At 47.1% G+C, this 14,961-nt stretch overlaps 1 protein-coding gene across 1 annotated transcript in view; it reads left to right on the forward strand.

The window, feature by feature from the left end:
- The window catches only part of LOC309557619 (uncharacterized protein), a gene marked incomplete at its 3' end in the record, with an annotated part of 129,012 nt that overhangs the window by 17,935 nt on the left and 96,116 nt on the right, over positions 1-14,961 (forward strand). Inside the window, exon 2 of the mRNA XM_082260410.1 lies at positions 3,847-3,901. Within this exon, the coding sequence (XP_082116536.1) occupies positions 3,847-3,901 (55 nt within the window). The remainder of the gene's footprint in view (positions 1-3,846; positions 3,902-14,961) is intronic.

The following is a 14,961-nucleotide window of genomic DNA, read 5'->3' on the forward strand; positions in this document are numbered from 1 at the left end:
TGCCCTCCTCAAATGGTGACAGGACAGTGCATGCATCCTTTATCCGAAGCCAGCGGCATGTCAAAAAAAAGCCAAGCTCCCCTGAGCCTGTCCTTGTGCCGACTCACACAGGTACTCATTGATGGCCCTCTGCTGTGTGTGCAGCTGCTGAAGCATTGCCAATGTTGAGTTCCACCTGGTGGGCATGTCACAAATGAGGCAGTTGGTGGCCAGGTTGAATTCCCATTGAATGTCAGCCAGCCGAGCACTGGCATTGTAGGGAAGCCAGAAATGGCCACAGATTTTTCTGGCCTGCCTCAGAAGATCTTGTAAGCCCAGGTACCTGTTCAAGAAACGCTTCACCACCAAATTCAGGACATGTGCCAAGCATGGAACATGTGTCAAGTTCCCCTGCTGGAGGGTGGAGAGAAGGTTGGTACCATTGTCACATACCACCAATCCTGGCTCAAGCTGCCGTGGCATCAACCACCTCTGAGCCTGCCCCTGCAGAGCTGACAGAATCTCTCCCACGGTGTGGCTCCTGTCCCCTAGACAGAACAACTGAAGCACTGCATGACATATTTTAGCCTGACTGCTGGTTCAGAGGGCAATTAAGCAGAAGAGGCCATAGAGGAAGAAGAAGAGGAGGGGGTGGCGCAGACAGATGTGGCAGAATCCCCACCAGCTTTTTGGAGGCGTGGTGGTGGAATAAGCTCCAGCACTGAACCCTGTCCTGCATCCTTCCCAGCTGCCAGCAGAGGTACCCAGTGCGCCGTGAAGGAAATGTAATGTCCCTGACCATGCCTGCTGGACCATGAGTCAGCAGTAATGTGAACCTTCCTGCTTACCGCTCTGTCCAACAAGGCCAAACATTGCCTTCCACATGATGGTACAGAGCTGGAATGGCCTTATGTGAAATAGATTTATTTTTGGAGCCTGCCACTGGGGTACAGCAAATTCACGAAATCGGGGATCCTACACTTGAAAAAAGAGCATGCATGCCCGTTGTGAGCTTTGCACAGGCTCTGAAACACGTCGTGTCACCACCAGCTCCGGTGACGTCACGCAGCATACGCTGCGTTCCAACCTTGTCCCTGGACACCAGCCGAACCCGGAAGGAGGAAGACTCTACTGCCAGCTTCTTCCCGCCTACCGATTCCACCGTATCGGCTGCATACATCCATCTCCTCGGGACTCCTTGGACTTTTTTTTTTTTGTCAAGTGTGTTTATTGCGCTATTTCCTTTTTTCTTTTCTTTTTTTTATCCATAAACTTTATTTTATTAAGGTACAAACATATATAACAAAGTACAAGAATGGTATACATCTATTAATCAACAATTGGCATACAAACTTTATCAAAGCTTCAAGTGGAATCTTTTACAACCCGATTCATCATATAAACGTTAGCTAACATAACATGCATGTAGCAAACATATGAGAGACCAAGGGGAAGGAAGGGAAGGGGGGGGGTAGGGAGAGGGTAAGCAGTATGTAAGGATAGGGGGACACAGCGGTTGGTTTGGCGCAATTTTAACCTTCTGGATTAGATAGACAGGGGAATATCAACAGTAAAGAAGAGGTATGTTCATTCAAAAGAATTGAGAATAGGACTTTTCATCTTTCCCTTCACGGATCGCCGGAACTGCCAAAGCCTACTACTATACACTTATATGTGAGTTACTACTATCTGTGTTTTCATTGTACCATTAAATACTGCACTTAGAGGTGCTCTGTGTTTTCTTCCATCTGATAACACTATGGACAGAGGTTTTCCTCCTAATCTCTGATGTCATAGGCCAACATATCCTACCCACTCCTGAATTAGCCCTACTACATATAAACGCCAACACCGTTCCTAAATCTGTCCGCAAAATAGTAATTAATATTCTGCTGGCGACTAAACTTTCCATCACCAGGAAATGGAAATCTGAGACCCCTCCCACCTTGTCACAAATAATAGACACTGTTCAAACTCACTATACATATGAACGTATAATGACAACCAGTCACAAACATTCTCAGAAAGAAAAAAACAGGTGGCAAGCATGGTCCCAATGGTACTCTACACATACTAAATCTGCTAAGTACGTATCTTGAAAACTACCTGTAATACCTATTAAATAACACAGGATGGCAGCACTGCTTAAGAGACTAAAGTATATCTGTTAACTTCCTGAACTACCCCATACTGGCCACTGGGTGGCAAGAAAACCTACAAGAATATTATTGTGAATACAGAATAATTGCTTAAACCAAAAGTTTGTATTTTATTTGCTGTTGCATTCTGTTTACATACTTTATTACCTGGATTTTGTTTTTTCTTTTAAGAGCCGGTTCACACTGGGGCGACTTGCCAGGCGACTTGGTCGCCTGACAAGTCGCCGTGGGTCACCTGCAATAGATTAGCACAGGACCTGTTCTAATAGGAGCGACACAAGTCGCTCCGACTTAGAAAAAGGGTCCTGTACTACTTTGGGGCGACCTGGAGCGACCTGCATTGACTTCAATGATATGAAGTCCGTGCATGTCGCTCCGAAGTCGCGGTGCATTTCACAGGTCGCCCCGGCAAGTCGGATCGCCTCAGTGTGAACCGGCTCTTATTGTTTCATACACCTGTATTGTTTTTTTTCTTTTTGCCAAAACCAATAAAAATTATTGAAACTGAAAAGAAATGGATTTTACAGGTAAGTCTATATTAAAAAATCCATTCATTTCCTATGGGGAAATTTGCTTTGATATAAGAGTGCTTTGGATAATCGCATGTTTCCGGAACGAATTATACTCCCAATCCAAGGTTTTAGTGTATGTCTTATGTCTTGTTTGATGTCTCATGTTCAGTTTCCTGCCTCTGAAATCTAAGACACATCTGAGTAAAACCTTGAGCAGGGGAGAATGGAAGTTGCTGGTGACTTATACAGTATATGACAAACATCTCACGTTTTTTGATGACGACTGAACTTGAACAATCTCATCTGTAAATTGATTCTCATAAATATCTGCATGCAGTCAAGTCTGTTTGTACTATTGCCTTGTGATGGACGAGGGATATCTGAGCCTGAGCACCTGGAGTGAATTTACTGTTATTTATTGAATTCCCAGCTTCTCTGTTTAAAACGGTGCTTGCCTGCCTTTTTTTCCATGCAGGCAGGGGCAGACTGGCAACTTTCGGCCCAGGGGGCAAGTACAAACCAGAGGCCGGTGGTGCAGCGACTCGGCCCCCTTCCACTCTCCCTCTTTCTGTCCTCCTCCTGACCCCCATTCCAGGCTGAAGCCCTGCTCCAGGTACTCTGGTTTCCTGACCTGGCCAGCAAGGTGGGTTCGGGTCGAGCTGGGACAGCTTGGTTGCAGCTGGCCGGGGAGAAGAGTCTCCAGTGGTACATGGAACTGGCCTCTGCTCAGACACAGTTTACACCATCCATGCTGGGGGGGGGGGGTGGAGGTCTGCGCTCTGTCTTTGTCTTCAACCCGCACTCAGTAGGTCAGTAGTGGGGACTTTTTACTTCTCTTCACCAGGAATCTTTTAGGCATGTCTGTGATCTGTGGCAGAAGCGGTGCAGCCTTTTTACGGGGCATCAGAGCAGCCCAGGAGGCAATTGCCCCCCTGCCCCCTGGCCCAGTCTTCCCCTGCATGCAGTCAAGTCTGACCTGTAGGAAATCTAGACAATTAGTGCATATATTTGGACACAATAAAATAAACTACAATTTGTCTGTTTATCTCTTACTGTATGTAAAGTTGATTCACTCATTGTCTATCATGTATGAAAAAAGACATTGTCTCTAGACAGTTTGCTGGAAGGTTGGGCTTGCTGTTACGTACTGTATTTCTAGGCAAGTTATTTGCAGTTACTTTTACTTTTGTTGTTAGAGAATATCAGATTTCTCCTAGAACAGAGGAGCAGCTCCAGAGGACGCACAGACAGGTGAGGTTTATATCTACAGTGAGAATTGAGCACAAAAAAACAGCAGAATATTTTCCAGAAAAATAATTAATATACAGGAAAAGAGAGGCCCGGAGTAAAGGAGAGAAGAGACATGGACGGAGGGCCAGCATGACAGGGGTTTAAGGGGTTTGGGACAAGGAGGGGTTTTCAGCCCAGTACGATAGAAAATATAAGTGGTGGGACTTTTAATTGGTGTTTTGTCCAGGAAGGGGTGGAGCTACAAGGAGAGGTCAAGCTATGGACCTCAGGAAGTCTTCAGTCAGAGGAAAGCTGCATTGGAGAATATTTACACCCTCCCTCCCATTTTCTTGTATTTTCTTGTTTTTTTCTGACTTTTGGTTTTGCGGTCCACCGCCCTTGTTTTTGTTTTTTGTTTTAAGGCTTTCTTCTTTTGGGGCGGTTCTTTGTCATGGTAGCAAGTGGGGCACAAGGTCCTGGTAGGTTAGTATGGTGCAAACTTATACTTGGTAGGGACCCGTGTGAGGTACGGCTCCCTGGTGGTGCAAACTTATACTTGGTAGGGACCCGTGTGAGGTACGGCTCCCAGATGGTGCAAATTTATACTTGGTAGGGACCCGTGTGAGGTACGGCTCCCTGATGGTGCCAACTTATACTTGGTAGGGACCCGTGTGAGGTACGGCTCCCTGATGGTGCAAACTTATACTTGGTAGGGACCCGTGTGAGGTACGGCTCCCAGATGGTACAAATTTATACTTGGTAGGGACCCGTGTGAGGTACGGCTCCCTGATGGTGCCAACTTATACTTGGTAGGGACCCGTGTGAGGTACGGCTCCCTGATGGTGCAAACTTATACTTGGTAGGGACCCGTCTGAGGTACGGCTCCCTGGTGGTGCAAACTTATCCATGGTAGGGATCCGTGTGAGGTACGGCTCCCAGATGGTGCAAACTTATACTTGGTAGGGACCCGTGTGAGGTACGGCTCCCTGATGGTGCCAACTTATACTTGGTAGGTACCCGTGTGAGGTACGGCTCCCTGATGGTGCAAACTTATACTTGGTAGGGACCCGTGTGAGCTACGGCTCCCTGATGGTGCAAACTTATACTTAGTAGGGACCCGTCTGAGGTACGGCTCCCAGTGGTTGATATGTTGGTACCTGCGACTGGTTGTCTCCGAGCCGGTGCTGTGGCGGCTGGAAGCCTAATTAAGTCGGACACAGGTACCTCCTTCTTTGATGCCTACCAGGACCTTGAGGCTCCAGTAAAAAGCTGGGTTTAACGTGTTATTTACCTGCTATGTATACACTTTGTTAATAAAAGGCTGCTATGGCCATTTAACTCCAACCTGTGGTCATGTGGTTATTTATAATGGAGGAGGAGAGTGATGGTCAGAGCAGAATGGAGACAAATCATCTTTAATCCCCTAGTCATGACCACAAAACTCGTGAAGAGGGATTTACCATTTTGGCATTTCAGAACAAAGTGAGATCCTCATGAAAGCCCTCCTTATACTCACCTACTGTAACCCTTCCCACACTAGCAATTGTTTAGGATTGCAACTTTTCAACAGCCAGGACCTCTGTAAATGTGTATGCTTTGTATGTGTGAGCGATGCTCAAAATTTTCATATTCAGTGATGGTGGTTTATATATTTTTTATATAATATGATATTTCTAGAATTGTTTGATTAGATTTAGAATGCATTTTAGGTTTCATAAAATGTTTTTGGCAATACTATGGAAACCACTGAACTTTCTTTATTAATATTAAAGTATGTTCGTAGACTAATTGACTCCCATTTACATTGGCTCTAGTACAGTGGAGGACTGGGCCAGGGGGGCTTGGGGGCAATTTCCCCCTGGGCCACTCTGATGTCCTGTAAAAAGGCTGCACCGCTTCTGCCACAGACTTGCCATCAGGATTCCTTGTGAAGAGAAGTAAAAAGTCCCCATCACTGACCTACTGAGTGTGGGATGAAGACAAGGACAGAGCGCATGCTTCCCCGCAAGCATGGATGGTGACAACTGTGTCAGAGCAGAGGTCAGTTCCATGTACCACTGGAGACTTTCCTCCCCCAACCCCTCCTGGTAGCCAGGTCGGGAACCCATATTCAGCCAGTGAGTACCCGGAGCAGAACTTCAGCCTGGAATGGGGGTCAGGAGGAGGCCAGGAAGATAGAGAGTGGGAGGGGGGACGAGTTGCTGCACCATGGGCCTCTGGTTTGTACTTGCCCCCTGGGCCAAAAGTTGTCAGTCAGCCCCTGCTCTAGTATGTACATGCATCAGGACCTTAGACTGTAAGCTCTCCCTGGACAGGTGAATGTGAATGTACAATATGTAAAGGACTATGTAAACTGTCAGTACTATATACAGTGGGTACGGAAAGTATTCAGACCCCCTTAAATTTTTCACTCTTTGTTATATTGCAGCCATTTGCTAAAATCATTTAGGTTCATTCTTATTCCTCATGAATGTACACATAGCACCCCATACTGACAGAAAAACACAGAATTGTTGACATTGTTGCAGATTTATTAAAAAAGAAAAACTGAAATATCACATGGTCCTAAGTATTCAGACCCTTTGCTCAGTATTTAGTAGAAGCCCCCTTTTGATCTAATACAGCCAGGAGTCTTTTTGGGAAAGATGCAACAAGTCTTTCACACCTGGATTTGGGGATCCTCTGCCATTCCTCCTTGCAGATCCTCTCCAGTTCTGTCAGGTTGGATGGTAAATGTTGGTGGACAGCCATTTTTAGGTCTCTCCAGAGATGCTCAATTGGGTTTAAGTCAGGGCTCTGGCTGGGCCATTCAAGAACAGTCATGGAGTTGTTGTGAAGCCACTCCTTTGTTATTTTAGCTGTGTGCTTAGGGTCATTGTCTTGTTGGAAGGTAAACCTTCGGCCCAGTCTGAGGTCCAGAGCACTCTGGAGAAGGTTTTTGTCCAGGATATCCCTGTACTTGGCCGCATTCATCTTTCCCTCGATTGCAACCAGTCGTCCTGTCCCTGCAGCTGAAAAACACCCCCACAGCATGATGCTGCCACCACCATGCTTCACTGTTGGGACTGTATTGGACAGGTGATGAGCAGTGCCTGGTTTTCTCCACACATACCGCTTAGAATTAAGGCCAAAAAGTTCTATTTTGGTCTCATCAGACCAGAGAATCTTATTTCTCACCATCTTGGAGTCCTTCAGGTGTTTTTTAGCAAACTCCATGCGGGCTTTCATGTGTCTTACACTGAGGAGAGTCTTCCGTCGGGCCACTCTGCCATAAAGCCCCGACTGGTGGAGGGCTGCAGTGATGGTTGACTTTCTACAACTTTCTTCCATCTCCTGACTGCATCTCTGGAGCTTAGCCACAGTGATCTTTGGGTTCTTCTTTACCTCTCTCACCAAGGCTCTTCTCCCCCGATAGCTCAGTTTGGCCGGACGGCCAGCTCTAGGAAGGGTTCTGGTCGTCCCAAACGTCTTCCATTTGAGGATTATGAAGGCCACTGTGCTCTTAGGAACCTTAAGTGCAGCAGAAATCTTTTTGTAACCTTGGCCAGATCTGTGCCTTGCCACAATTCTGTCTCTGAGCTCTTCAGGCAGTTCCTTTGACCTCATGATTCTCATTTGCTCTGACATGCATTGTGATCTGGAAGGTCTTATATAGACAGGTGTGTGGCTTTCCTAATCAAGTCCAATCAGTATAATCAAACACAGCTAGACTCAAATGAAGGTGTAGAACCATCTCAAGGATGATCAGAAGAAATGGAAAGCACCTGAGTTAAATATATGAGTGTCACAGCAAAGGGTCTGAATACTTAGGACCATGTGATATTTCAGTTTTTCTTTTTTAATAAATCTGCAACAATGTCAACAATTCTGTGTTTTTCTGTCAGTATGGGGTGCTATGTGTACATTCATGAGGAAGAAGAATGAACTTAAATGATTTTAGCAAATGGCTGCAATATAACAAAGAGTGAAAAATTTAAGGGGGTCTGAATACTTTCCGTACCCACTGTAAATGCTTGTAGTAATAAGACAAATTAATAAGAAAGAAAAAAATGCAGTCTAATCATACTATAGCTTAAAAATTACATTTACCAAAACCCATATGAAGCCAGACAAAAGAAAAAAAAAAAAAAATTTAATTTGTATCAAATTAAGCAAGCCCTTGTATTGCATAATGTTGTTGTTGGTAGGTCTAATGGAAATTGTGCAATCAGAATATATAGTGTATGGTCATCTTAAAGCAGACCTATAATTTGATATACTGTATGTTTTATGTTAGGTGCAGCACGTGGTATGCATGCATTTCACAGGTCAGAACTGCAACATAGTAATCAGCTCCAGTGTGTGCGGTGTGGGAAAAAGCCGAGGACGAGATCTTGCTGCCTGCGTTCAGGCTATGTACAGTGCAGGGATGGGAGCTCTGCTGCTGAGTGCCCTGTCAGCAGTGACCCCTGTCCTCTCTCCTGCCAGTGGTGACCCATGTCCTCTGCCCTGCCAGCGTTGACCCCTGTCCTCTGCCCTGCCAGTGATGACTTCTGCCCTCTCTCCTGCCAGTGGTGACCCCTGTCTCCTCTCCTGCCAGTGGTGACCCCTGTCCTCTCTATTTCTAGCAATGACCCCTTTCCTCAGCTTACTTGTGTCCTCTGCCTAGCCAGCATTGTCCCCTATCCTCTGCCCTGCCATAATGACCCCTGTCCTCTCTTCTGCCAGTATTGACCCCTCTCCTCTGTCCTTCCAGCAGTGACCCCTGTCATTTGTCCTGCCAGCAGTCACCCCTGCCGTTTGTCCTGCCAGCAGTGACCCCTGCCGTTTGTCCTGCCAGTGTTGACCCCTGTTCTCTGCCCTGCCAGTGGTGACCTCTGTCCTCTCTCCTGCCAATGGTGACCCCTATCTTTTCTCCTGCCAGTAGTGACCCCTGTCCTCTCTACTTCTAGCAATGACCCCTGTCCTCTGTACTGACAGGGGTAACCCCTGTCCTTTGCACTGCCAGGGCTTACTTCTGTTCTCTGCCTTGCCAGCGTTGACCCCAATCCCCTGCCCTGCCATAATGACCCCTGTCCTCTCTCCTGCCAGTGTTTATCCCTCTCCTTTTCCTGCCAGCAGTGACCCTTATCCTCTCTCCTGCCAGAAGTGACCCCTGTCATTGGCTTTGCTTTTGCTGACCCATGTCATCTTTCCTGCCAATGTTGAACCCTGTCCTCTGTCCTGCCAGTGTTGACCCCTGTCCTCTGTCCCGCCAGTGTTGACCACTGTCCATTGCCCTGCCAGTGGTGACCCCTGTCCTCTCTCCTTCCAGTAGTGACCCCTGTTCTCTTTCTTGCCAGTGTTGACCCCTGTCCTCTGTCCTGCTAGTGATGACCCCTGTTCTCTCTCCTGCCAGCATTGACCCCTGTCCTCTGTCCTGCCAGTGTTGACCTCTGTCCAGTGGTGTATTTAGGTTTTGTGCTGCCCTAGGCCTGACTAAACTTGGGCACCCCCTAATTTAAATATGACCCACCCCTTCCTGTAAAGGCCACACCCCTTCATGTTTATGATCCTCCCTGTTATCTGTAAACCACAGACTACAACCAGTTTTTCAGTGCCCATCAGTGCAGCCTCATCAGTTTCCATAAGTTCAGCCTCATTACTGGCCATCAGTGCAGCATATCAGTGCTGCCTCATCAGTGGCCATCAGTACAGCCCCGTCAGTGGCCATTAGTGCAGCCTATCAGTGCATCATATCAGTGCCCATCAGTGCTGCCTTATCAGTGGCCATCAGCGCAGCCTCATCAGTGGCAGTCATTGCAGCCTCATCAGTGCAGCCCATTAGTGCCCATTAGTGCAGAATATCAATGCAGCCCCATCAGTGAAGCTTATCAGTGCCCACTTTTTTGCTGCCCCCCCTGCAAAGTGCCGCCCTAGGCCTGGGCCTTGTTGGCCTAGGCCAAGATTCAGCACTGCCTCTGTCCTGCCAGTGATGACCCCTGTCCTCTTTGTTGCCTATGTTGACCCCTGTCCTCTATCCTGCCAGTGTTGACCCTTGTCTTTTGTCCTGCCATTGTTGACCGCTGTCCTTTGTCCTGACAGTGGTGACCCCTGTGCTCTGTCCTGCCATTGATGAGCCCTGTCCTCTGTCCCACCAGTGTTGACATCTGTCCTCTTTCCTTCCAATGATGACCCCATCCTTTATCCTTCCAGCAGTGACCCCAGTCCTCTGCCCTGCCAACAGTGACCCATGTTCTCTCTCCTGCCAGCAGTGACCCCTGTCCTTGTAGTGATAACCCCTTTCCTTTCTCCTTGCAGTGGTGACCCCTATCCTCTGCCCTGCCACTGGTGACCCCTGTGCTCTGTCCTGTCAGTGTTGATCCCTGTGCTCTGTCCCACCAGTGTTGATCCCTGTCCTCTATCCTTCCAGCAGGGACTCTGTCCTTTATCCTTACAGCAGTGACCCCTGTCCTTTATCCTTCCAGTGGTGATCCCATCCTCCCTCTTGCCAGAGTGACCCCTGTCAGCACAAGTATTTCAATAGCAAGAATACAACGGTTGAAGGCACAAGTACTAGTATGTCAGCGCAAATTTAAGAAATACATCGTACTCAGTAAAGGCACAGAGTCAAATGCTATCAGAGAGCCGGTCCCACGTCCTCCCCGATACCTCTTGGGTATCTTTGACCTACTATAGATGTCATGTGCCAAACATACAAGTGAAGATTACCTAAGAAATACCGACTGTAAACTGTTGGGAACAAATTACGGGGTATGGAGAGGGGTAGGTGTCACAGTCTCATAGAAAGTCTAGAAAGGAACACCAGAGGGGTGTCTAGTAGTCCAAGGTTTCCAATTCGAGGAGGCCGTTTGATATTTATTAACAGAGGAGGGGAACATAGCATGTGTTTGAATAGTTTGGATGGTCTCACCAATCCCAGGAGCGTCAGGTCATTTCCAATGTCTGAGGAGAACTAGACGTGATGCTAGCAGCATGTGGGTGAGTAATGTTCTGAGGTGTCTGGGTATCTTTCTTATTCCTAGGAAACATAATGCCATCGGGTGGGTCAAGTGAAATGGGGAGCCCATGATATCCGTAATTAGGTTCAAAACATCTTTCCAGTACCTCGACAATTTTGGACATTGCCATAGCATATGAAAGAGGGAACCAATCTCCCCGCAACCCCTCCAGCACAGTGGGGAATGCATGCAGTTTAACTGACAATTGCGCGGTCATGCAATGCTGTACCCAAACAACATTTTTTCCCACAAACAGAGCTTTCTTTGGTGGTATTTGATCACCTCTGCACTTTTTTTTTTTTTGTGATATTAATAAAAAAATGCAAAAATGTTGCGAAAAATTTACATTTTCTACTTTGACTGTTAAAAAATATCCAATATATTAAATTTTTGGCATATATTTAGGCCAAAATGTATTTAGCTACATGTCTTTGACAAAACAAAATTCTCAATGAGCGTATTTTTATCCACTTTAAGACCGGAAGATTTTACCCCCTTGCTGACCAGGCCATATTTTGTGATTCGGCATTGTGCTACTTTAACGGACAATTGCGCGGTCGTGAGACGCTGTACCCAAATTAAATTGATGTCCTTTTTCCCCACAAATAGAGCTTTCTTTTGGTGGTATTTGATCACCTGTGCAATTTTTAATTTTTGAAAAAAAGAGCGACAATTTTGAAAAAAAAAAAACAATATTTTCACATTCTGATATAGAACATTCCCCAAAAAAAATAAAATTTTTTTTTTTTTTAACATTTTAGGCCAATTTGTTTTCTGCTACATATTTTTGATTAAAAAAATCACAATAAGCGTATTTTGATTGGTTTGCGCAAAAGTTATCGCGTTTACTAACCATGGGAAAGATTTGTCATTTTTATTGTTTATTTTTACTAGTAATGGCCGCGATCAGCGTTTTTTTGCGGGACTGCGACATTGCAGGGGACAGATCGGACCCCTAACTGACATTTTTGACACTTTTGAGGGGACCAGTGACTTTACTAGAGTAATCAGTGCTAAAAAATATGCACTGTGATAATGACACTGGCAGGGAAGGGGTTAACACTGTTGGTGATCAAGGGGTTAAATGTGTGCCTCATGCTTACTGACATGTGTGGGGGAAGGGGGTTGTGTGACACAGACACAGATCGCAGGTTCAGCTATGCTGAATCCTGTAATCTGTCCCTGTCTGTCACATAGGAGATCTGCCCGTTTTGTTTACACAAGTGGGCGGATTTCCTCACTCGATCCCTGACGATCGGGGAAGAGCGGTGGTGATCACCGCATCTCCTGCCCTTGCCCGACTCCCGCTGTGTCTGAATACAGCAGGAGCGAGCCTCCAGCAGCGCGCGTGCGCCGTCGAGGAAGGGAGGAGTCCAGCGACGTAGGTCTACGTCGCTGGACGATAACGAGACACTTTGCCGCAGTACCCTCAATGTGAGCGGTCGGCAAGTGGTTAAGGTCCACAAAAGTAATTTTAAGGGCTGCTATTTGGTATAGGTGTGCAGTGCACTATATAGGGGTGTAATCCACGGTATAATATACTTTGTAATATAGAAAGCATATTATAGTGGATTTGTATTGTGCAGCATTGTGACTGGTGTGGTGAGCGTTGCTGCAGCAATACTACAAACAGTGACAAAAGCACTTTTAATGTATTATAACTGGTGTGATAGACCAGTGGCCCCCCAATACCACATATTGTAGTGGAGTGTTATTTAACAGTATACTTTTCTAAGAGTGTATTTTAGTCCTGCAAAAATTTGGCCTCTTTTGCTGCGTTAACTGTGCTACACACAGTGACAACAGTTACTGGCCAATAATTTGTAGAAATGGTGTGATAAAACTGTGGCCCTCCAATACCACATATTGAAGTGGGGTGTTATCTGAGTATACTTTCATAAGTGTATTTGTGTCCTGCAACAATATTGCATCTTTTGCTGTGTTAGCTCTGATACACACAGTGCCAAACTCACTGGCCAATTTTTTGAGCAACTGGTGTGATAAACCAGTGGCCCCCCAATATCACATATTGAAGTGGGGTGTTATATAACAGTATACTTTTCTAAGAGTGTGTTTTAGTCGTGCAAAAATGTGGCCTCTTTTGCTGTGTTAACTGTGCTACACACAGTAACAACAGCTACTGGCCAATTATTTGTAGAACTGGTGTGATAAACCTGTGGCCCCCCAATACCACAGATTTGGTGTTATATACCTTTTTGCAGATATACTGCAATTCTCTAGAGACTTTTGTCACAGGGTAATTAAAAAAATTACAGGCAGAGGAAGAGGCAGGCCCTTCTGCAAGGGTGGTAGGGGTAAGGCAGCAGCAGTAGGCCGGAGCCAAAGTGTGAAGTTTCAGAAGGTGCGTTGGATTACGTCAAAGGACGCACCAGACATGGTTGAGTGGCTTACTCAGCCTTCCTCTTCTGCACCCTCCTCATCCTCTCTATCTGCACCCTCTTCACTCTCTGCTGTGTGCACCCCCAAAGACACCGCCACCACCACATACGATCCGCTTGAGTCACTGGAATTATTTTCCGATCCATCACAAGATGTTTTCGATGCGCAGCCATTGTTGGCATCGGATCAGGAATAGGAGGTAGCAACAGCCGCCACTCAGCAGTCTGACGACAGTACCCAGATCAGCCCAAGGAGGTTGGTCCCCACTGTTGCTGCCTACTCCGAGATCTCGAATGTTAGTGGTGGGGAAGGTGACGTGGATGATGACGTGTCTATGGACGTCACGTGGGTGGCCACAAGAGAGGAAGAGAAGGGGAGTTCAGAGGGAGAGACGGACCAGCAGATAGGGAGGAGAGGCAGGCAGAACTTGCATTGCACAAGAGGTACAAAGCAGACTGCAAATGTATCAGGAGAGAGCCATCAACCATGTACAGTCACATCTGGCGCTCCCAGGGCGCCGGCACATGCAAGGGTGGTAGGGGTAGGGCAGCAGCAGTAGGCCGAAGCCAAAGTGTGAAGTTTCAGAAGGTGCGTTGCATTACGTCAAAGGACGCACCAGACATGGTTGAGTGGCTTACTCAGCCTTCCTCTTCTGCACCCTCCTCATCCTCTCTATCTGCACCCTCTTCACTCTCTGCTGTGTGCACCCCCAAAGACACCACCACCACCACCACCACCACCACCACATACGATCCGCTTGAGTCACTGGAATTATTTTCCGATCCATCACAAGATGTTTGCGATGCGCAGCCATTGTTGGCATCGGATCAGGAATAGGAGGTAGCAACAGCCGCCACTCAGCAGTCTGACGACAGTACCCAGATCAGCCCAAGGAGGTTGGTCCCCACTGTTGCTGCCTACTCCGAGATCTCGAATGTTAGTGGTGGGGAAGGTGACGTGGATGATGACGTGTCTATGGACATCACGTGGGTGGCCACAAGAGAGGAAGAGGAGGGGAGTTCAGAGGGAGAGACGTACCAGCAGATAGGGAGGAGAGGCAGGCAGAACTTGCATTGCACAAGAGGTACAAAGCAGACTGCAAATGTATCAGGAGCGAGCCATCAACCATGTACAGTCACATCTGGCGCTCCCAGGACGCCAGCACATGGCTCCCCAGTGTGGGCTTTTTTTAATGTGTCCGTTGCTGACAACAGTGTTGCCATCTGCAGCCTTTGCAGTCAACGCATAAGTCACGGTAAGCCCAACACTCACCTAGGGACGACCGCCTTAAGAAGGCACCTGAACTCCCATCACCGAGCCCAGTGGGAGCAACACCGTCAGAACCCACAAAGCCACACTCAGGCTCTCACCATCCAGCCTCTTCTCCTTCTCCTCTCTCCTCACAATTGTCCTCCACTCCACCTTTTATGATGCCGTTGTCACGTTATTCGGGAAAAAGGCAGGCTTCTGTGGCCCAAATGTTGGAGCGGAAAAAAATTATGATGCCGGATAACCCTCTTGCCCAGCGTTTGACTGCTGGCTTGTCGGAACTGATAGCCCGCCAACTACTGCCATATCAACTGGTGGACTCGGAGGCCTTTCGTAAATTTGTGGCCATTGGAACACCACAATGGAAGGTCCCAGGCAGGAAATATTTCTCGCAGAAGGGCATTCCAGAGCTGTATGGCCATGTTCAACGGC

Source organism: Pelophylax lessonae (genome assembly GCF_965119305.1).
Source record: "Pelophylax lessonae genome assembly, chromosome: 6".
NCBI lineage: Eukaryota > Metazoa > Chordata > Amphibia > Anura > Ranidae > Pelophylax > Pelophylax lessonae.